The 21,177-nt window shown below is 57.7% G+C and overlaps 7 protein-coding genes across 7 annotated transcripts; 3 read left to right on the plus strand and 4 right to left on the minus strand.

Annotated features, from left to right (window-relative positions):
- Window positions 1-667: 667 nt before the first annotated feature.
- E0L32_000593 (uncharacterized protein) lies at window positions 668-1,534 on the minus strand (the record flags this gene model as incomplete). Its single annotated transcript, XM_031140512.1, has 2 exons — window positions 668-1,049; window positions 1,107-1,534. 2 exons carry the CDS (start codon window positions 1,532-1,534, stop codon window positions 668-670), a joined length of 810 nt encoding a protein of 269 aa, XP_030995910.1.
- A 228-nt stretch (window positions 1,535-1,762) lies between these two features.
- E0L32_000594 (uncharacterized protein) lies at window positions 1,763-4,690 on the plus strand (the record flags this gene model as incomplete). Its single annotated transcript, XM_031140523.1, has 1 exon — window positions 1,763-4,690. The coding sequence occupies one exon, from the start codon at window positions 1,763-1,765 to the stop codon at window positions 4,688-4,690; it is 2,928 nt and encodes a 975-aa protein (XP_030995911.1).
- Window positions 4,691-5,148: 458 nt separating this feature from the next.
- On the minus strand, window positions 5,149-6,360 carry E0L32_000595 (uncharacterized protein; the record flags this gene model as incomplete). The annotated part of the gene is made up of 1 exon (XM_031140534.1): window positions 5,149-6,360. The coding sequence occupies one exon, from the start codon at window positions 6,358-6,360 to the stop codon at window positions 5,149-5,151; it is 1,212 nt and encodes a 403-aa protein (XP_030995912.1).
- A 384-nt stretch (window positions 6,361-6,744) lies between these two features.
- Window positions 6,745-9,409, minus strand: E0L32_000596 (uncharacterized protein; the record flags this gene model as incomplete). Its single annotated transcript, XM_031140545.1, has 7 exons — window positions 6,745-6,850; window positions 7,113-7,597; window positions 7,677-8,135; window positions 8,209-8,507; window positions 8,581-9,010; window positions 9,067-9,129; window positions 9,380-9,409. 7 exons carry the CDS (start codon window positions 9,407-9,409, stop codon window positions 6,745-6,747), a joined length of 1,872 nt encoding a protein of 623 aa, XP_030995913.1.
- An 882-nt stretch (window positions 9,410-10,291) lies between these two features.
- E0L32_000597 (uncharacterized protein) lies at window positions 10,292-14,876 on the plus strand (the record flags this gene model as incomplete). Its single annotated transcript, XM_031140556.1, has 3 exons — window positions 10,292-13,852; window positions 13,920-14,153; window positions 14,220-14,876. 3 exons carry the CDS (start codon window positions 10,292-10,294, stop codon window positions 14,874-14,876), a joined length of 4,452 nt encoding a protein of 1,483 aa, XP_030995914.1.
- Window positions 14,877-15,239: 363 nt separating this feature from the next.
- E0L32_000598 (uncharacterized protein) lies at window positions 15,240-16,288 on the minus strand (the record flags this gene model as incomplete). Its single annotated transcript, XM_031140569.1, has 3 exons — window positions 15,240-15,593; window positions 15,734-16,032; window positions 16,141-16,288. 3 exons carry the CDS (start codon window positions 16,286-16,288, stop codon window positions 15,240-15,242), a joined length of 801 nt encoding a protein of 266 aa, XP_030995915.1.
- Window positions 16,289-17,833: 1,545 nt separating this feature from the next.
- E0L32_000599 (uncharacterized protein) lies at window positions 17,834-20,543 on the plus strand (the record flags this gene model as incomplete). Its single annotated transcript, XM_031140580.1, has 5 exons — window positions 17,834-18,280; window positions 18,353-19,026; window positions 19,091-19,169; window positions 19,280-19,503; window positions 19,562-20,543. 5 exons carry the CDS (start codon window positions 17,834-17,836, stop codon window positions 20,541-20,543), a joined length of 2,406 nt encoding a protein of 801 aa, XP_030995916.1.
- Between the last annotated feature and the right edge of the window lie 634 nt (window positions 20,544-21,177).

Genomic DNA, 21,177 nt, shown 5'->3' on the forward strand with positions numbered 1-21,177 from the left:
CCTCACCGGATGGGCAGCTGTGAACTGTCAGGTCAGGCCATTCTCCAATCGCCGCCCCACACCAACGGGCACTAACATCTGCTTTTTTCTGCATTCTGCATCAGCCCTTCTTCCACTGACCTACCGAGTATCTGCATATGCACACCCACACACACACACTCTCTCTCTCTCAGTCATAGCCAAATGCCCGGGTCGCGTTTCTGAAACGAACAACGCTCTACCTCTGCCGGCCACCTGCTGCCGGCAAGTTCAGAGGTACCACCTACCTTAGGCATCTCAACTACCTAACCTAACCTAGGTACGGAGTAGGTCGTCGCCGTATCTCCCACGGGACTGGGTGGGAAGGCGGTGAGAGGTGAGTGGGCAAGCCATCCTCACGACGACACGACCTTGTTACTCCATAGCACGACAACAACACACACCTACGCATGCATACATTCGTGCGAGCTGCGGCTACGGAGCCGCAGCAGCAGTCGTCATCATCATTCGTCACAGTCAGCAATATCAAGACACTCGGGTCACACGGATCTGTGGGCATCCAAGATGCAAGTGGTGGCTACCTAGTTGATGTTTCTGTCTGCCTGGCTGCCGGTGAGATAGGGAGAAAAAAAGAACCGAAGGAGACGGACAATACCAGTTGGTCTGATAAGCGAATGACATTCCCAGCCTAGTCCCGGGTGTGGAAAGTGTTGTTGAGGCCGCCATGGTTGACACCAACCTGGCTGCCCCTGTTGTGGTCTCCGAACCGGACCTTGGCTCCTGCTTGAGCGCTCTGCGCACTAGAAGCTGCACTCTGTATCCCCGAAAGCAGATACCTGAGCAGTTCGTGAGATCCGTTCAGAGCACGCTGCTCCAATAGGGCCTGCTCAACTGCCTCGGTCCGGTCGGCCTCCGACTCGTGCTGCCGCCGTCGAACTGCATACAGTTCCAGCTTGGCGTTCATATCAGTCATCTGCCTCTCTAGCAGGGCTATCGCGTCTGTGACTTCGTTTTCCTTGGCTGATACTGTTGCTATAATCTCCGACGAGACATCCTTTTGCTGCAACGAGCTGTGTCTGGGTTCGGTCAGTGCCAGACCAGACCGGTGAGAGAGACACTCCACTTACAGAGACGCAATGGTCACAACCGTGATAAGATTGCTCCTGCAGTTGTGCAGCTGCTCAGACATGGACTTCATCTGGCCCTGCTTGAACAACCCCAGCACGGCCTGGTCCCTCCACGACAGGCCGCCGTCGCTGCTGTTCCTGGTCCAGCGACCCAGTGCTGCCCTGAACTTCTTGCACGACTGGCCGCAGAGCTCCAGTGTAAACTTGGACTGGCTGACGACATGGCTCCCTAAGGACTGTAACTGGGGGTCCGGTAAGGCTTGGAAAGACTCTAGAGCCTGCGTCACGGTAGTGAGGTCGTCTTGGAGCGACCTGATGGCGTCGGGAGCACCCCGGATCCTGCCAATGTCATCTCTCAGGTGCTGAACGCCACGCAGCGTGGGCGAGACGATGCTGAGCACATCAGCCGCGGCGCCTAGAGACTCCATGATGAAATGCAGGCGATGACTGAACTGTCGGTCTCCAGGAATGTAGCGTCGACCAGGCTGTCTTTTTATTCTCTCCCTGGGCAGTTTCACAGAGTTCATCACGTGTGCGGCCTGGATACACAAAAGAGCCGTGTCCAATGTCACCAGGCTGCAAGGCGTAAAGGGAGTCGGTGGCTTTTGTCCCAGGGTGATGTCTTGTCACTGCACCTCTGATCAATCTCGCACAAGATGGAGGACCGGCTTGCACGTCTTCACTTTGGGGACCATAACTGGGGATCCCAGGTTGGCATAAGCAACGGCCCCATCAGTAACGTATTCCACCTTCCGCAAGAGCAACCGGAAGTGGCGCCGGAGCCGTTTGCCCTGATACCCTTTTGTCGTGACCCGGATTTCGTCCGTCGCGGAGACAGCCTCGAGCAGATCGCGCGACGGTGCTCCCAGCCTCCCTATCGCGCAGCCCTCGTCGGCTTGGGCGGCGTGGGCAAGTCACAGCTCGCTATAGAATACGCCTACCAGACCGCCTCGAACACGGATCGGACGTGGGTGTTCTGGCTCCACGCGGGCACGCTCGCCCGTATGCAGGAAGGCTTTCGCGCGATTGCCAACACCCTCAAGCTCGCGGGGCGGAAGGACCCCGAGGCCGACGTTCCACAGCTCGTCTGCAGCTGGCTGTCGTCTGCAGCAAACGGGAGATGGCTCGTCGTTCTCGACAATGCCGACGACGGCGATGTCTTCTATGAGAAGAGTGACGAGTCAGCAACCCGGGTGCTCGCGGACTACTTCCCCCAGAGCTCGCACGGGTCGATCCTCGTCACGACGCGCAGCAAGGACCTGGCCCGGAGGCTGGTTGGTAACATGAACCTCGTAGAGGTCACAACGATGCAGGAAGCAGAGAGCCTGTCACTCCTGGAGAAGAAAGCGGGAGCCATCGCAGAGTCGGATACAGACACGGCTGTGGAGCTGGTGCGTGCTTTGGAGTGCTTCCCGCTGGCCATCACCCAAGCAGCTGGGTTTCTCCTGGCAAGAGCATCGCGCACCTCGCTCAAGAAGTACCTCGACGATTTCAAGAAGAGCAGGCGCGGGAGGACCAGGCTCCTGGAGCAAGACTTTGGGGACCTGCGGCGTGACGGGAGCGCGTCCAACACCGTCCTGGTCACCTGGCAGCTGTCTTTCGAGTACATCAGCGCCAAAAGGCAGTCTGCCGCGGACCTCTTGTCTGTCATGAGCTTCTTCAACTGCCAGGGGATTCCCGAGTCTCTGCTCCAGCAGACGAGCCAGTTCGACTTTAGCAGGAGCGACTGGTTCGAGAAGATTCCGGCTGCCGGCTGCGAAGAGGCAGAGAGTGATTGCTCCGAGGAGGGAGAAGGCTCCGAGTTCAGTAGCAATGCCGAGCGCTTCGAGCAAGATGTGGCCATGCTGAAGGACTTCTGCCTCATCACCGAGAGAGTGGGCCAGCATGCAGACGAGGACGAAGCCCGACTCGGACACGACTTTGAGATGCACGAGCTCGTGCAGCTGTCCATGAGGAAATGGCTTCAGCTCCAAGAGCGCCAGGAACTGTTCCGGCAGTCTTGCATCGAACGCCTCTTCGCTTCCCTTCCCGATGAAACTTTTGAGAAACCTTTTGAGAACCGGGCCACATATCGAAGGCTGCTGCCACACGTCGAGATGGTCGTCAACGACAGACCGGCAGACAGCCGCCGTGGGAGGCCCTGGGGGTTCATCCTGGTTGCTACCGGCGGCTATTGCCTAGAGCAAGGACTATACACCGTGGCAGACCGCATGCTCCGCAGGGCGCGAGAGTTCTTCCAGCTTCCAAGGGAGGCCAAGGAGATGAAGGTTTACAGCGCATATTCGTATGCGGCGGTGCTATGCCAAAGGGGGCGCTGGGCAGATGCAGAGGGGCTTGTTCTGCAGGTTCTGGAACTGTGCAAGGAAAGCTTTGGGGAGGATCACGGCCTGACGCTGAGTGTAGAGTGCGCTCTTGCGTCGGTGTATGAGAACGCGGCGTGCTACGGCAAAGCTGAAGAGTTGGGCGCACAGGTGATTGAGGCCCAGAAGAAGGTACTTGGAGTTGATCACCGTGGTACGTTGGCGAGCATGAACAATCTTGCCCAAGTATATTATAAGAAGGGCCGCTTTACTGAGGCTGAAGTGCTGGGAGGGCAGGTTTTGGAGGCTCGGAAGAGGGTGCTCGAGGATGATCATCCTTTGACCCTGGACAGTATGGGCAATCTTGTACTAGTGCACAAGGCACAGGGCCTCTTCACCAAGGCAGAACAACTCGCAGCACAGGTGGTGGAGGCTAAAAAGAGGGTGTGGGGAGTTGATCACCCTAATACACTGACGAGCATGAGCAATCTTGCACTCATCTTTCGGGAGCAGGGCGCCTTCTCCAAGTCTGAAGAACTGGGAGCACAGATACTGCAGGCCCGGCGGGAAAAGCTTGGAGCTGAGCATCCCGACACGCTAGGCTCCATGGTCAATCTTGCAGTTATCTATCAGGAGCTGGGCCGTCTTGACGATGCTGAGGCCTTGGGAGTGCAGCTTGTGGAGACGCAGAAGAGGCTGCTCGGGCCTACTCATTCCGATACGTTGATGAGCATGGCCAATCTCGCCGGTGTCTACGTGAACCAGGGACAGTTGTCCAAGGCCAAGGAGCTGGCAGAAGAAGCTCTGGTCGCTCGGCGGGAGACCCTTGGAGATGACCACCCCGACACCCTGATCAGCATGTTGAGTCTTGGAGTTGTATATCGAGCCCTAGGCCGGCTGGCCGACGGCGCAGAACTCCTTGCCTGCGGGGTCCAGGGAATGAAGCGGAATATCGGTGGTGATCACCCCCAGACCCTGGTCGGCATTTCGTACCTCGGGCTGTTAAACATGGACATGGGCCGGTGGGATGCGGCCGAGGAATTGATAACCCATGTCGTGGAGGTGCAACGAAGGAGCCTGGGAGATGCCCATTCTCACACATTGATTGCCGAATCCAATCTCGCTCAGATCTGGAGGAAGCAGGGCCGGCGAGCAGAGGCTCTGGCGTTGATGAGGAGGTGTGTCGAGAGTATGCAACGCGTTCTCGGCAGGGCCCATCCGAATTGCATCATGGCGATACAGACTCTGGAGGAATGGCGCCGTGAAGAAGAAGGTGTAGTGTGATTGAGAGGTGCTTGTGGGAGCGAGAGCCGCCATCTTGAGCTTCTTCGGTTCTTACTCGCTGTCCTGACCTTGGTCCGGATTTCAACTAACTGCTTGTGTGTTCGAGACTTGAGCCGAAAATCATATGAATTGACATGTAGTCTCTGACTGGGCCAGCTTGACCCACGGTTTCTCTTCTACATGTCCTTGATGCTGGGTTGACGTCTCGTCGATGAGCGTCGGCCGGCCCATCATCACCCCCGAGTCTTTGATGTCGCTCATGAGAAGTGGAATTGACATACAGCAAGGGGGAACGATGTTTCTCAGCTTGCAACTATCGCAATATGAACATCACACACCCCAAATCAAACGCCTAATGAACTATACTACTTTCAAACACAATGGCACAAGCAACAACTGGGACGGTATTGGCTGCCTCAATCAACAAGTCCTCCTCGCAACCTTGACCGAGCCTACCCCTACTCCGGCACAAGCACCGCACTCTCCTCAGCCCCCGCACCGCCCTTCTCCCCCTCGCGCCCCTTGTAGAACCCATCCAGGTCCTCCACGACCTGCCGCCCGGCGAAATTCGTCATGAGCTTCTCGCACGCGTTCCGCAGCCCGATCTGCATCCAGGCGGGCCACCCGCCCATGCCGGCCAGCAGGTTGCCGAACCCGGGCACGATGACCTGCCCGCCGCGGCCCGTGAGCACCTGCGCCACGACGGCCTCGGCCACGGTCTCGGGCTCGAGGCTCGGCAGCACGAAGCGCCCGCCCTCGGCGTAGCCCGCGAACAGCGCCGTGCGCGTGTGGCCCTGCGCGACGAGCACGGTGCGCACGCGCGGCGCGGCGTACCGCGTCCGCAGCTCGGCGGCGAGGCACTCGTGCAGGGAGCGCGCGCCGGCCTTGGAGGCCGCGTAGTCGCCCATCTCGGGCACGGACAGCCAGGCCGCCCACGAGGCGACGGTGACGACCATGCCGTGGTCCGCGGCGACCATGGCCGGCAGGAACTCGCGCGCCGTCCAGGCGTGGGCGAGGCAGTTGACGTCGAGGGTGAAGCGGATGTCGCGCTCCGAGGCGCCGAGGAGGGTCTTGCCGCGGGCGACGCCGGCGTTGTTGATGAGCACCGTCGGCGTGCCGACGTCCTGCCTGATGAGGGCGGCTGCGGCGGCGATGGCGCTCGGGGAGGTGATGTCGCACTTGTAGTAGTGGACGTGGGGAGCTTTTTCCCGGTTTGCATGGGTCAGTTTATATCCTCCCACGGTCAGCATTCGGGGGCTTGGCTGCTCACGGGCGTCATAACTCAGCGGCTGGATGTCCAACACCACGACCTTGACCCCTCTCTCCGCCAGCAGGCGCACGATGTGCCCGCCGATGCCTCCCGCGCCGCCAGTCACCACGACGATCTCGCGGCGCACCCAGTCGTAGGTGTCGTCGCGGACCCAGTTGTTCTCTGCGCCGCGGGACCAGTAGGCGTTTAGCCAGCGGGCGACGCCGAGGAAGAAGAGCAGGCGGGTGCGCGAGTAGGCCTGCGGGTGCAGGATGGACAGGTCCTCGCCGCGCTTGGTCAGGCGGGCGAGCAGGAGCAGAGGCGCGAGGAACAGCGGGTTCAGCGCCGTGCGGCCGATGAGCCGGGCGACCACGTCGACTGTGAAGCCCTCACGGGGCAGCCAGCCTTTGTGCATGGGCATTGTGCGGGATCGTGGGGTATGCGTTCTGCTGTCACGGATTCAGGATGTTCATCGAAGAAAGGAGATGTATGGGCCTCAGCTTCAAGATACACTGGTCTCTCAAGCAGAGCAATTCAATAATAATCAAGGAGAATATCGATGTGAAACTGCCCATGACACACCCATATCGACCCCCGCATATCCCACGAGACGACGACGACCTTCGTCATTATATGAGCAAGCAAAGCAGCCGAGGCATTCTGGGCGTGCGGAGAAAAGCAAAGCATAAGGAGCCAGGGGGTTCAATGGCACCACCCATGGGCCATCACCCACCACCACCATGTGTCAAGGCCCAAAAGTTAAAACCCTTGGATGTGTAGGGGAAGGATGTGCAGATAAATGCATTTACAGCTTAGCTTCCAACTCGTCGCCGAGGGGGTCGGCACCTTGAAATGCGGGGAAGCCCTTCAGAAGAAGCGAAGGACGAGCTGGCTGCCCTTCCTGGAAAGCCCTAGGCCCGATCCGGTAATTTACAGAATTACAAGAGGATGAAGGCCTCTCTCTGCTGCTTGGAGAGCTGGCATCAGTTCCTCTAGAATGGATCAAGTATCCGTACACATTCCATAGTCTAGAGCCTCCTTGGGCTCCTGGGCCTGCATCTACTGGAAAGCCTTGCGGAGCCTGGACAAGACTTGAAGTATCATAACATACAGCGCGCCCTTTGCTGGAGGCACCAGGTATCAAGCTAATATCCTCCTCAGGTTATGGATTACCTCCCTCTAAGAAGACTCACTTCCCGCCGATGTTGCTGAATGTCGTCCCGAAGCTTGGTAATTGCCGATGCCAACGGCCGCACCTCCATCTCATCTTGCGCAAACGTGGCTAGATACTCGGCCATGTTGTTGAACAGGAGCACGTCGTTCTCCGTCTCGAATAGCTCGGTGGACGCCATCAACGAGCGCGCCAAGTACTGATAGGCGACGTCCATCTGCAACGAGTCGAAGAAGATGGAGATGAGGATGATGTGGAAGAGAGGCGACGCCAGGCGCTGGACTATCTTGACGGCCTCGCGGCTAGCCTTCTGCGCCAGCGGTAAACGCGCCACCTCGGCGTCGACGAGCTCAAGCTGGTCGACTTTCTTTATCTTAGCCTTGACCCGCCGGAGCATGAAGATGATGCTCAAGTGGCCAAAGACGGCTACTTCGGACATGATGTATAGCTTCGCCGAGTCTAGCTCCGACTCGTCTAGCCATTGCACCTAGAGTCAGGGCAGTCAGCATGCCTCGCCTCCTTTGAGACCTTGAGTAGGTTTAAGTGTTCCTGTACACTTCACTTACCACTCTCCATTCATCGTAGAGATCCTCGATCTGCCGGCAAATAGCCTCTGTCTTCGACAGCAGCTCATCATCGCCGATTTCGGCGCTGTCCTCAAAGTTGTGGAAGAATTCTGCGACCGCAAAGGTGATTCGGGACTGAACAATGTAGTAGGTGGACCGAAAACCATCGGTGTCGTGGTCGGTATCGGCTCTCAGTCCAGGCAGATCGACCGTCCACGAGCCCGCGTCTGCTGTGATTGTGCGTGGCTTGTCGTGTATCAGGCGGAACAGATAGTCGAGCTGGACCAGTTTCCAGAAGCTGGCACGACTCTCCTCCAAGTCAGGGACATTGAGCCCGATGGGGGGAGATCTGTCTCCTCTGTCAATCTCATGTAGCCGCAGCTTCTGCGCATACTCGCAAGCCAGCTTGTGCAGCTGCCAGCTGAGCTCTTGATCAAAGTTGTCAGTCGCGGCAATGGACTAGGAGAAAGGTGTTAGACACATATAGGACGCACCAAGGGAGCAGAGACATCAAAGGGTACTCGATTCTTACCAGCATGATAGCCGCAATGAAGTCCGAGGCAGTGCCGGTCGCCTCCCGCCGCCACGCAGGCATGGCACGCAAAGCGCACTGGTACAAGCTCCGCGGCCGCTTTATCATCGCGAGTGCGTCCTCCTCGGTGGCGTGGAGGAACTCCAGGCACGCGCCGTTATAGAGCACACAGTAATAGATGACCACCATGACCGGGTCTACATGAATATGAGGCAAGTGCAGCACGTCAGGCAGATGAGCCACGACATCTCCAGGAAAGAGATTGGCGTACAAGATAAAAGGGGTTTCGTTGACATAGTCTAGTCATGGCCACACGTGTCAGAGTCGCGATAACTGAGAGACCAAAAGTCAAGGAATGAAGCCAAAACGTACGCTTTGTCCAGTGCTTGGCAAGATCCCTGGGAGGTTCAACATCTTGAAAGAGGATGCTTAAAGCCGAATGGCTGCTGCTTGCATTCTTCCGGATCTGAAGCACGGCGCTCCTCATGCACTGGAACGAGTCACCCACCCCGATGACGGTGCTGGGAGTATGCGGCAGAGGACTGGCGGGATCGCATGGCTTCTGGCCCCTGGGCAGCCACCAGTCGCGCGGACTTGACTGAGACGCGGGTGTGCCTGTGTCGTAGCCGTTATGACGCGGCTTAGATATCGAACGCGACGACAGCGAGGTACCGAGAGGTTCTGAAGGCGATGCCGAGTCGGCCTGTAAAGGCTTTTGATGTAGCTGAGCGCATGTCTGCTCTACATCACGAAGGCGATCAAGGACGGAGGACACTCTATAAGCAGTGACAAAGAAAATCCACTGTGAGTTGAAGGTATGTGACTGAAGGTGAGAAGGGGTTTAGAGGCTTCACGTACATGGGATCGAGCTGCGATTCTATCTTCCGGGGCCTGGGTTTCCTCTTTACTCGCTCCGGGTAGCTGCACTCAATATCAAAGTCGATGCATTTATTGCACCGGGGCTTCTCCCGATTACATCGGATCTGCTCGTGGCTGAGGTGTCAGTTTCAGGGCAGGCCAAGAGAACAATGGGACAGACAACCCAACCTTTTTCCCTTTACAGGAGACACACTGTTGAGGTTTGAGACAGCATTAGACCAGAGCTTCAGGTTATGTCGGCGCGAATGCATTTCTTTCCGGACTCCGGCAAGGTGCGACTGAGAGTGCTTACCGCAAGAGGATGGACTGTACTTGTACTCATGATGATCAACAAGCAAGGGAACTCGCGGATGCTTCCTTCGGAGCTGTCGATTGCCTATTCGGGCCGGCCGGGGTGTTCGGGTCTAAATGAGGAGTGGAACTTTGAGCCGACACAGGCCTCCGGGACTGGGAGCTGAGAGCGTCACTCCGATGGAAGCTCCCCGGGTTGCCTTTGGCCTGAACTACTTGTAGAAAGAAACCTGGAACACCAATTGAGTGCCCTGTAGCTCTTGTTAGTTCAGGATCCCTGATGTTAACGGGCGCCGCGGGAACCGGGTCCAGTGGACAGTCACTGGGGGAGGTGGAGTCGTCGTGGAGGCGCTGTCCGCTTGACTCAGCTTCTCCCAAAATGCCGCCGGACTTTCACGGGCCTTGGCAAAGTGCGAAATCCCCATACCGACGGGGAAATTTAGTCTCGTCAACGGAGCCACCACACCACCTCTGTCTCTCCCTGTTGGCTGAGATGCTTGGACCAGCGGGGGCCCCTCAGACTGGCGTTTCCTTACGAGGTAGGTCTTGCCCAGCCCGGAGCAGGAACCGTCATTGTTTCAATTAGCTTCTCTTGGAAGTCCGTCAGCCTGGGCATGCACACGGCCAAGGGACCCATGAGCGTCTCGGGCCCTCACGGGCACCGACTGCGTGGAAGAGGGGTCCCGTGTGAATATAAAGTAGATTTGCCGCCGCACAGGACTTTCCTCGAAGGCTACAGCTTGAATCATACATCTTTCTCTTGGTCAACTTGGTCCCCAGCAGCTTGCTCCAACCCGCCGGTCAATCAGTCGACTTGGCTCTGCTCGCGATCAGTTGACCTCACGGTTCTGTGTTCGAAGTGAATCATCTTGGTTCTTGCCCTGGGCTTTGCCCGTGAAATGTAATCAACAATATGGCGGCCGAAACGAGACAAAAACAAGATGATGCTCATCACGTTGAGCGGAGTCCCAGCTCCGACTCTAGCAGTACTACGCAAGCAGATGAGCATAGCAGGATGTCGCTTGACACAGACGAAGGAGAACACCAACGAGCGGCCGAGTTGCATGCACTGGCCAGGATATCAACACAAGGGTCGATAAGTGGTCACACGCCTCTCTTCCCCGTCCGACCTGGAACCATCCTCGATCCCAACAGCCCTGACTTCGATGCCCGCGCTTGGGCCAAAGCCTACTACAAGGCTCGTGCCGCCGCCTCTGACCAGGTCAGGCCTAGGACCTCTGGGCTGGCCTTCAAGAACCTCGACGCCTATGGCTACAGCACGGGCGTCGACGCTCAGAGGACAGTGCCGTATATGTTCCTCAATATCGGCGAGTACATGGCCCGCTTGATGGGCCGCAGCAAAAAGCAAAAGGTCGAGATCCTTCGCGACTTCGAAGGGATTGTCCGCAAGGGAGAGATGCTCTGTGTGCTTGGTCCGCCGGGCTCTGGCTGTTCCACCTTGCTCCGCACGATCGCAGGCGATACGTATGGCTTCCACATTGGTAAAAACGCCTACCTCAACTACCAGGGAATCAAGGCGGAGCAGATGAACACGGCCTACAGGGGAGAGGCCATCTATACGGCTGAGACTGACCACCACTTTCCTCACCTGACCGTGGGCGAGACTCTCTACTTTGCTGCGCTGGCAAGGTGCCCCAAGAACATGACCACGAAGGCCTCTCGCCACGAGTATGCCGAGCATATACGAGACGTCACCATGGCCATGTTTGGTATCTCTCACACGAAGGATACCCGTGTTGGAAACGACTTTATCCGGGGCGTGAGTGGCGGTGAGAGGAAGCGGGTTACGATATCTGAGGCCGCCCTGGGTTACTCGCCACTACAGTGCTGGGATAACAGCACCCGTGGCCTTGATAGTGCCAACGCTGTCGAGTTTTGTCGGACGCTGCGAACCCAGGCCGACACTATGGGCTGCACCTCCTGCGTATCTCTCTACCAAGCCCCTCAAGCTGCCTACGAGGTTTTCGACAAGGTCATTGTTCTCTACGAGGGGCGCCAGATCTTCTTTGGAAAGGCGGACGAAGCAAGGGCCTACTTTGAGGATCTCGGCTTCATCTGCCCGGGTCAGCAGACTACGCCGGATTTCCTTACCTCGATGACAAGCCCCACCGAGCGGGTGATCCGTCCCGGCATGGAGGGGAAGACTCCTCGCACGCCTGATGAATTCGCAGAGGCTTGGAAGAAGAGCGCTTGCCGGGCGAGTTTGATGGACGAAATCGAAAGATATGCAGGCGAGCACCCCTTCGACGGCCAGGACCACGAGGAGTTCCTCATGTCGCGCAGAAGCGATCAGTCCAGCGCGCAGCGAAAGAAGTCCCCCTTCAACCTCTCCGTCTGGCAGCAGATTCAAATTACCCTCTGGCGATCTTGGGTCCTCCTACTGAGGGATCCGTCCACCACCCTGACCATGCTCGTCTGCAATTTCTTCGAGGCCATCGTCATCGCGAGCATCTTCTATAATCTCCCGGCCAACACGACCAGCTTCTTCCGCCGTACCACGCTCTTATTCTTCGTGGTCTTGATGAACGCTCTCGGCGGTATGCTCGAGATCATCCTGCTCTACGCCAAGAGAAAGGTCGTCGAGAAGCACTGGCGCTACGCATTCTACCATCCCAGCACTGAGGCAATCGCTAGTATGATTGTCGATCTGCCTTACAAGTTCGCGAACACGCTCCTCGTCAACCTTACGATCTACTTCATGTGCAACTTGCGGCGGGAACCCGGCCCCTTCTTTTTCTTCTATTTGGTGTCTTTCCTCCTCGTCATGGTCATGTCTATGCTCTTCAGGCTGATGGGTTCGCTCACCAAGACCCTCGAGCAAGCCATGGCCCCTTCCTCTCTGGTGCTCCTGGCCCTGGTCCTCTACTGTGGCTTCTCCATCCCTCCCAACTACATGCAGGTCTGGCTGGGCTGGCTGCGGTGGATCAACCCCGTGTTTTACGGTCTTGAAAGCGTCTTCCTCAACGAGTTTGTGGGCCGAAATTTCACCTGCAGCTCGTTTGCTCCCCAGGGTCCCGGCTATACCTCTACAGAGCCGACCTGGAGAGTGTGCACGGAGCCTGGTTCCGTAGCCGGTCAGAGCTGGGTCGAAGGCGGCGCCTATCTGGAAGCTTCCTTTGGCTTTGTGAATTCGCATCGCTGGAGGAATATCGGTATCATTATTGCTCTGACGCTGTTCTTCCTCGCCCTTCACCTACTGGCGACTGAGTACATCTCATCTGAGCACACCAAGGGCGAAGTGCTCATCTTCACCCGCAAGGCGCTCAAGAAACAGCGGAAGCAAGCCCGGCCGGACACCGAGTCCGGTACTGTTACTCTGGCGTCCGACATCAGAGCAGCTGGAGATAGCAGTGGTGAGGGCAAGACCGAGATTGCCAGGCAGACCTCGGTCTTCCACTGGAAGGATGTTTGTTACGACATCAAGGTCAAGGACGGTACGCGTCGGATTCTGGACCGGGTCGACGGCTGGGTGAAGCCCGGCACATTGACTGCGCTCATGGGCGTCTCGGGAGCTGGAAAGACGACCCTCCTCGACGTTCTCGCCAGCCGAGTCACCATGGGTGTGGTCACTGGGGAGATGCTCGTCGACGGCTACCAGCGCGATGCAAGCTTCCAGCGCCAGACCGGCTATGTCCAACAGCAGGACCTCCACGGCGTCACTTCTACAGTCCGCGAGGCGCTCGAGTTTAGTGCTCGTCTCCGTCAGCCGTCCAAGTACACGGAAGAGGAGAAGATCGCCTATGTGGACACGGTCATTGATCTCCTGGATATGGGTGCCTACGCAGACGCCATCGTCGGCCAGCCCGGCGAAGGCCTCAACGTCGAGCAGAGAAAACGACTTACCATTGGTGTCGAACTCGCAGCCCGACCGCAGTTGCTCCTTTTCCTGGACGAGCCCACGTCAGGTCTCGACAGCCAGACTTCTTGGTCCATCTGCAACCTGATGGAGAAGCTCACCAAGAACGGACAGGCCATTCTCTGTACCGTTCACCAACCTTCTGCTATGCTCTTCCAGCGCTTCGACCGTCTGCTGTTGCTTGCCAAGGGTGGTAAAACAGTCTACTTTGGCCCCATTGGCAAAGACTCCGTTACGCTGATGGACTACTTCACCCGCAACGGCGGCCCTCCGTGTCCCGATGGAGCCAACCCGGCCGAGCATATGCTGGAGGTCATTGGTGCCGCGCCTAGGTCGCATACCGAGATCGACTGGCCCCAGGTGTGGCGCGACTCGCCCGAGTACCAGGGGATCCAGGAGGAACTCACCAGTCTGAGCACTTCTCGCCTGGAAAAGACTCGCTCGGCCATCGAAAGAGATCGGACACAAAAAGCCGAGATGGGGGAGTTTGCTGCCCCGTTTAGCCATCAGCTGCGGGTTGTCACGTCGCGTCTGTTCAAGCACTACTGGCGCAGCCCTGGCTACATCTGGTCCAAGATGGTCTTGACGGCTGGTGCGGTAAGTTTGACATAATCATTCAGTGCTTTCTATATGTACAAAAGAGCTGACTTAGATTGCATAATAGGCCCTGTTCATCGGCCTGTCACTGATCAATAGCGACAACACTCGTCGAGGCCTGCAGAACCAGATGTTCAGCATCTTCATCTTCATGACCGTCTTTGCCCAGATCGCCAACCAGATCGCGCCTTTCTTCTGTGACTCGCGCACCCTCTACGAAGCCCGTGAGAGGCCTTCCAAGGCTTACTCGTGGAAGGCGTTTATGGCCTCCAACTTTGTTGTCGAGTTGGCATGGAACTCTGTAAGTGCACAACTCAAAAAGTCTTTTGACCCTTCGGCCAGCGCTGATCATATCGTGCCTGTATAGCTCGCCGCCGTATTCGCCTTCCTCCTGTGGTACTTCCCCGTGGGCCTCTACCGCAACGCCGAGTGGACGGACCGCGTCAACGAGCGGGGTATCACGACCCTGCTCATCGTCTGGGTCTTCTTCATGATGGCGGGCTCCTTCGAGCAGATGCTCATCGCGGGCCTGCCCAGCCCGGAGCTCGCGGGCGGCGTCTTCAACCTCTTCTTCATCCTCATGTTCGCCTTCTGCGGCGTCCTCGCGGGGGCCGACCAGCTGCCGGGCTTCTGGATCTTCATGCTGCGCGTCAACCCGCTGACCTACGCGGTCGAGGGCCTGCTGGGCACCACGCTGGCCGACGCGCCGGTGCAGTGCGCGGCCAACGAGATCGTGCGCATGGCGCCCGCCGGCGGCGCCACCTGCGCCGAGTACCTGGCCGGGTTCCTGCAGGCGGCGGGCGGGTACATCGCCGGCGGCACGGCCAACAGCACGCAGGAGTGCCAGTACTGCGGGCTGGCCGACACCAACGCCTTCCTCGCGGGCATCAACATGAACTTTGGCAACCGCTGGAGGGACTTTGGGTTCCTGTGGGCGTACATCATCTTCAACCTCTCCGCTGCGCTGTTCTTCTACTGGCTGGTGCGCGTGCCCAAGGCCAGTAAGAAGGCGAAGAAGGAGTGAAGAGGTGAGAACACGTTCTGCAAGAAAAAGAGGCTTTTCTTTCCTCTTACATCATCTCAATCTTGAGAGAATACTGGTCAGACACATCGCATCCATTCTCGGGTTTTTGGAAAGCATAATAGACTTATAGAAACATATATTAATAGACTATCTGTGAGCGATCTGGAGGAAAAGGATCAGCTCACGTAATAATGACAAAGACGTTACCCAGTCCCAAGCTACCCCGTCACCGAGGATAACGTTCAGGAGATATTACAGAAGTATTACGTGTATGAGAGAAAGGAGGCCCACGGCCTCATATGGGTATCACGGAGACCAACCACACATTCAAGCAACTTCTCCCCCCTCCCCCCTCCTTTCCCCTCACACCAGAAACGCAGCCACAGCACCCGCCAGACCCATCCACACAGTAGCAGCAGTACTGGCCTTGACCGCGCCCGCGCCGCTGCCCAGCCCCTTGACGTCCTTGCCGTCCTTGCTGTCCTTGCCGTTGGCGCCCTTGGCCTCGACCTGCGTGGCGTCGCCGGGCGCGAACATGATGCCGGCGGCGTTGGCGGCGGGGGCGTCGATCTGCTCGGGCGTCATCATGGGGTTGGCCAGCTCGTCGCACGAGGGGCGGAAGAGGCCCGCGCGGATCTCGTTGGTGACGGAGATGGGCACGTCGAAGACCGTGTAGTGGTCCCGGCCGTTGAGGCGGAAGTTTTGCCGGATGGAGATCTGTTTTTTTATTTTAGGACACCAGAGTGCTTTTGTTGAGTACATACATATGACTACGCAACGCGGGACAGGAGAAAAAAATAGAAGACGCAGAGAGAGAGAGAGAGAGAGAGAGAGAGACAGGGAAAGGGGGGCCTTACGTTGTACACGCCCCGGTCGCTGCCGGCGTCCTTGGGCTGGCCGTTGCCCACGAGGCAGCCCGGCCACTGCCAGTTGATGTGCTTGACCGTGCTGCCGGGCTCCTGGCGCATGATGTCGCCGACGGTGGCGTTGAACTTGGGGTCGAGGCTCGGCGCCGCGACGGTGCCGTTGCTGATGGTCAGGTTCTTGCCCGTCTGGTAGCTGTAGAGGAACATGGTGATGTTCCAGATGCGGCTCGGGCTGTCCGGCGCCAGCTGCTCCGGCAGCGGCAGCTTGCCGTTGGCCGAGACGTCGAGGGCTACGTGCAGAGTGTCTTTTTTTGTGCGGTCCGGGTCAGCCCTTGCACGCCGCTATCTTCACGAAATAGAAAGAGACCGGGTATCGGGAAAGAAGGAAAACGACATACCTCCGCCCATCGGCGTACCCGGTTGCGGGGCATCGAGGACGGCAGGGCCGGGTGTGAATATCTGGCCGTTGGAGATGGTAAAGTTGAGGGCCCGCGCCTGCGAAACCAGCAGCGGCAGGCCGACGCTCAGGAGTTGTGACGTTCTCATTTAGACGGACTGGTGGGAATGTCTCGCGATGGAGGCGAAACAGGCGGGAGAAATGGTTACAAGGAGACAGGCAGGCAGGCAAGCAAACAAACACGCGGACAACGAGCAGTAGGGATTGTCGAGAAGAGAAGAAATATGTCAATACAAGAAGAGAAACTTCAAGTATTGATCCAATGTGATAGAAATGGCATCATAGGTTGGGATCGACTGGTGCCAGACACATACATGGCTTTCCATGATCACGGACATACGACGTATAATAAGCACCAACAATCCCGGAAACTGGATTTGCCTCATTTGGGAATTGGGGGGGCTGCCGGGACCCCGGGCCATCACTGCAGACTGGACTGACCAGGTTTGCAAGGTTGGATCTTTGGAAACCAGCATAACTGACTACAGGGGTGCATCTCTGCGATGGGCAGCGGAGCCTCTACACCTTGGCCAAGATCTCGAGGAAGGTGATGCATTTCGCTTTCGGATGGCCCGTGGCCGAAGGTCCATTGTCGGTCAGTAGGCGTTGAAGCTGTAACTACGTACTGTACAAGTGCAAGTAGAGAGAAGGGATCTGATCCGTCAAGTCAAGCGTCACATCGTTGCCGTGACCCCGCGATGGGAAACCCCGGTCATAGTCGCAAGTGATAAGTTTCGCTGACGTGCGGTTCTCAATGCGTTGGAAGCAAAACCTTGGAAACACCCAATCGCCATCATTGCTCGGGACTGGCAGTTGAAATGGCTGCCCTCCCGTCTCCCTTTCGCAAGACCAGACAAACCCGTCGTCGGATAGTGAACTTAGGTACCATGAGTAAGAGATGTCTCTGGCTCCCATGGATATTCTCGACTGGTTAGATTTGTTTGTTACGAAGTAGAATTGCCCTTCACCTTTAGTTTGGGCTTGGTGTGAGGCAAGCGAAGTTTCAGGGGCGAAGCCGTTGAGACACTTGCAGCTCATGCGAAATGGCCCGTGGGTTCAGTGGGATTAGTGGGGGGCTGTCGCCCATTCTCACGGGTCTCTCGGCTGACTTTGCCGGAGGTCGCCTCCGCTACAGGGGGCTCCTCTCGGTTGTTGGAACCTCCACTGGAATGGATTGTATGCTTTGCTTCTCAGCCTGACCCCGATAAGGCTCCACTGATAGGTAGCTTGCTGTTGATTGTCAAGATAGACTCGGATATCGAGATAGCCAAACAAGGGTCAACTATCATCCAACCCATCCTATCCTCCCTGATTAGCACAGCTAAACTTGAGCCATCGCAAAGCCCGTCGCACTCTAGCCCGCAGCTCTGGAGGATGATCACCAGCCTGTCTACCAATCCGGAAACAGATACCCACCCCCGCAAATCCCTAGCCCAATCATCAGTTCCTCTCCTTTCCACATCCAGCTGTCCGCGTCGGAAAAGATCCGACCCCCTCAACTTCGCTCTACGCATATAAAGGTTTGACAGACACGTATAAACACGCGAAGTCAGGTGAGTTTGCTCCAGTGTCACCGTGTGGGTTGAAGAGGCAGGCACGGGCTTTATGTCACACGTGTGAGAGTTGCATTCAAAATGAGGAGCTTCAAACCATCCCGGCTCGCCAGCCAGGGCCTGCTCTCATCAGTGCGTCCTGCCAGAGCTGCGATATCGCTGTGCCAGAGAAGTACATCTGGTCCGTGGTCGGCCTCTCGCACAAGGTTCGAGACGGATCAGCGCCGCTCCCTCAGCTCCCACCCGTCCGCCCTCAAGGAGCTGGTGACCGTGTCGGAAGAGGTCAAGGATGCGGTCGCTACCAACAAGCCGGTCGTCGCCCTCGAGTCTACCATCTACACCCATGGCGCGCTGGGCGAGGACCTGCTCCTGGAAGACATCATCCGCGAGCATGGCGGTGTCCCCGCCGTCTGTGGCGTGCTGGACGGCGTGCCCTCTGTCGGTCTGTCCAAGGCTGATGTGCAGCGCATGATCGACGAGGGCGCCAGCAAGATCTCCAGGAGGGACTTTGCATACGTTGTTGGCAAGGTAAGTTCGCTCTCCCCTTGGAACTAACTTGGTTCGCGGTGACCCTGGGACTTCGCTGACTGCGCTATGCAGGGACTCGCTGGGCGCCGCTCTCATGGAGGCACTACCATCTCGGGCACCATGGTGCTCGCCCGCCTAGCCGGCATCCGCGTGTTTGGAACCGGTGGTCTTGGTGGTGTCCACCGTGGCTGGGAGAGCACCCTGGACATCTCGGCCGATCTGACCGAGCTGGGCAGGACCAGGGTCGCCGTCGTCAGCAGCGGCTGCAAAGGCTTCCTCGATATCAAGGCTACCCTCGAGTTTCTCGAGACGCACGGCGCCTTCGTCTCGACCTTTGCCGATGGCCGCACGGGCCAGGTCGACTTTCCCGCCTTCTGGGCCCGCGAGAGCGGCATCAAGAGTCCCGCGGTCGTCCAGGACGAGGCCGAGGCCGCGGCCATCATCTACGCGCAGGAGAGCATGGGGATCGAGTCGGGCTTCCTGTTCGCCAACCCGATTCCGGAGAAGGACGGCGTGCCCCGCAAGGAGATGGAGGCTGCCATTGACCAGGCCGTTCGCGAAGCCCAGGAGCAGGGCTTCACCGGCAGCACCAATACGCCTTTCGTTCTGAAGAGGATCAGGGAGCTCACGCAGGAGAAGAGTACCGTGGCCAATATCGCCTTGGTCCGCTCCAACGCGGCCAGAGCTACCAAGATAGCCAATGAGCTTTCGGCGCTTCTCATCAACGGACCGTCGAATGCTTCTTCGTGAGTCTCGATCCGTCTGTCGATGAAGCCTGTTTGTGTGGATGAGGTCTCATTAGACATATAGCAAATCGTATTCTTCCCTTCCAAGCCGTAGTGCCTCGCCGAGACCCACGCCACGTACTTCTGATGTCAAGCCCCAGCAGGTAAGTTAATTGCAGTAAATTCGGGCCTGATTTGTGTTGACCGAGGACTGGCTCTTTTCTCGTCCAGACTTGCTCATAGGTGATTGTTGATCACATGCTAACGGCTTCAGACCACTTCACAGGCTGATATTCTCGTTGCCGGCGCTGTGGCCCTGGATCTGAGCTGTGACTACGCGGGCGGCTCTGGAGGGGCAGTCTCTCCCAAGCTTCACACGTCCAACCCTGCCACGATAGGCCAGTCAATAGGGGGCGTGGGCCACAACGTGGCTCTGGCAGCTCATCGAGCTAGCCGCAGCAGTAAAGTCAAACTCTGCAGCATGGTCGGTGATGATATGTGAGTAAAGTGGTAAGCCCATAGGGGGGTTATCTATGCCGACTGACTTGCTTGCCAGTGCCGGCGCCACTATCATGTCGACCCTCGAGCGCTCTGGCCTAGACACCTCGTGTATCCGGCAATTAGGTGCCGAGTACCACGCTGCCAGGACAGCCCAATACGTCGCCGTCAACGACGCCGAGAAGAACCTTATGGTCGCCATGGCGGATATGGGCATCTTCACATCCCACTCCTTCCCCTCCTACTGGGCCTCCACCGTCGCAGCAGCGAAGCCAAAGTGGGTCGTCGTCGACGGCAACTGGAGCGAGCAGGACATCCGTGCCTGGGTCAAGGCCGCCCGCCAGCACGGTGCCAAGCTCGCCTTCGAGCCCGTCTCGACCGTCAAGTCGATGCGCCTGTTCTCGCCGCTCAAGGAGCACATCAGTGCCGGCGTGTTCCCGGACCCGGTCGTCGACATCGCGACGCCGAACCAGCACGAGCTGGCGGCCATGCACGCCGCCGCCAAGGACAACGGCTACTTTGACGACATGAAGTGGTTCGAGGTCATCGACGCCTTTGGCCTCACCGGCGGCGCCAGGGACCGGTTCGTGCGCCTGACGTCGGCCGAGATGGCCGACGCGGGCATCCCCGTGCAGACGATCCAGCTGCTGCCCTACATCCCGACCATCGTCACCAAGATGGGCGCCAACGGCGCGCTGCTCGTCAGCGTGCTGGGCAAGGACGACCCGCGGCTGTACGACCGCGCGTCGGAGCCGTTCATCCTGACGAGGGCGACGAATGACCACCCCAGCGTGGGTGGCGTGTACATGCGGTACTTCCCGCCGGTCGCAAGGGTCAAGGACGTGGTTTCTGTCAATGGTGTTGGTGATACGTTCCTCGGCACGCTGGTGGCGGGGTTGGCTCAGGGGGGAAGGGCGGAGGATCTGATGGATGTTGCGCAGAAGGCGGCGGTCATGACGCTGAGAAGTCATGAGTCGGTCAGCCCTGAGCTTTCGAGGTTGGAGGAGGAGCTGCTTTTTGCGGCGAAGCAAAGAGGGTGAGAGTTGGAAATAGATCAGGGGAGAGAATGAGGGGGCACGTGGAAGAAAGGGGGTTGACCTGGAGTCACTTTATTTCGTGACGCGATTTAGCATAACATGTGCGAGGCGGAATGGGAGCGCAATGTAGGGGTGGCCCAGTGTAGACCAAGAAGCCTTATAGGAGATAATAGGTTGGATCTCTGCCACGATGAAGTGACATCTTGGTCGAGCGGTTGCATGGGGGCTGTGAAGTCAGAGGGACCTCTGAATTGATCAGCCGCTAACGCGCTCCTCGGCGACATGTTGTCATGGAGGGTTGTAAAGGGTCGACAACCGGGCTTGACATTTGTCCTCGGCCTGGGTGTTCAGACCCTTTACTTCTTGTCATTCGGGCTCATTTGTTTTTTTTTCCCTTACAATAGAGTGCAAATATTTTAATCTGTCACCATTTCTTTTCTCGCATCCCTTCAATGCGGTTTTTCTTGTTTAAAAAAGGTTCTTCGTGATCTTATTCGAACTGATGTTACCTCCGCTACAAATAAGGCTGAGCCCCGGATTAGTGGGGCACCTCGCGGCCCCGCCATGCCGGAGACACTGAACCAATGGAGTTCGCCCGATAATTGACACTGATTGCAAGGCTGTTTTCGCGATAACA

Source organism: Thyridium curvatum (genome assembly GCF_004353045.1).
Source record: "Thyridium curvatum strain D216 chromosome Unknown NODE_2_length_892811_cov_85.036431, whole genome shotgun sequence".
Classification (NCBI taxonomy): Eukaryota; Fungi; Ascomycota; class Sordariomycetes; order Thyridiales; family Thyridiaceae; genus Thyridium; species Thyridium curvatum.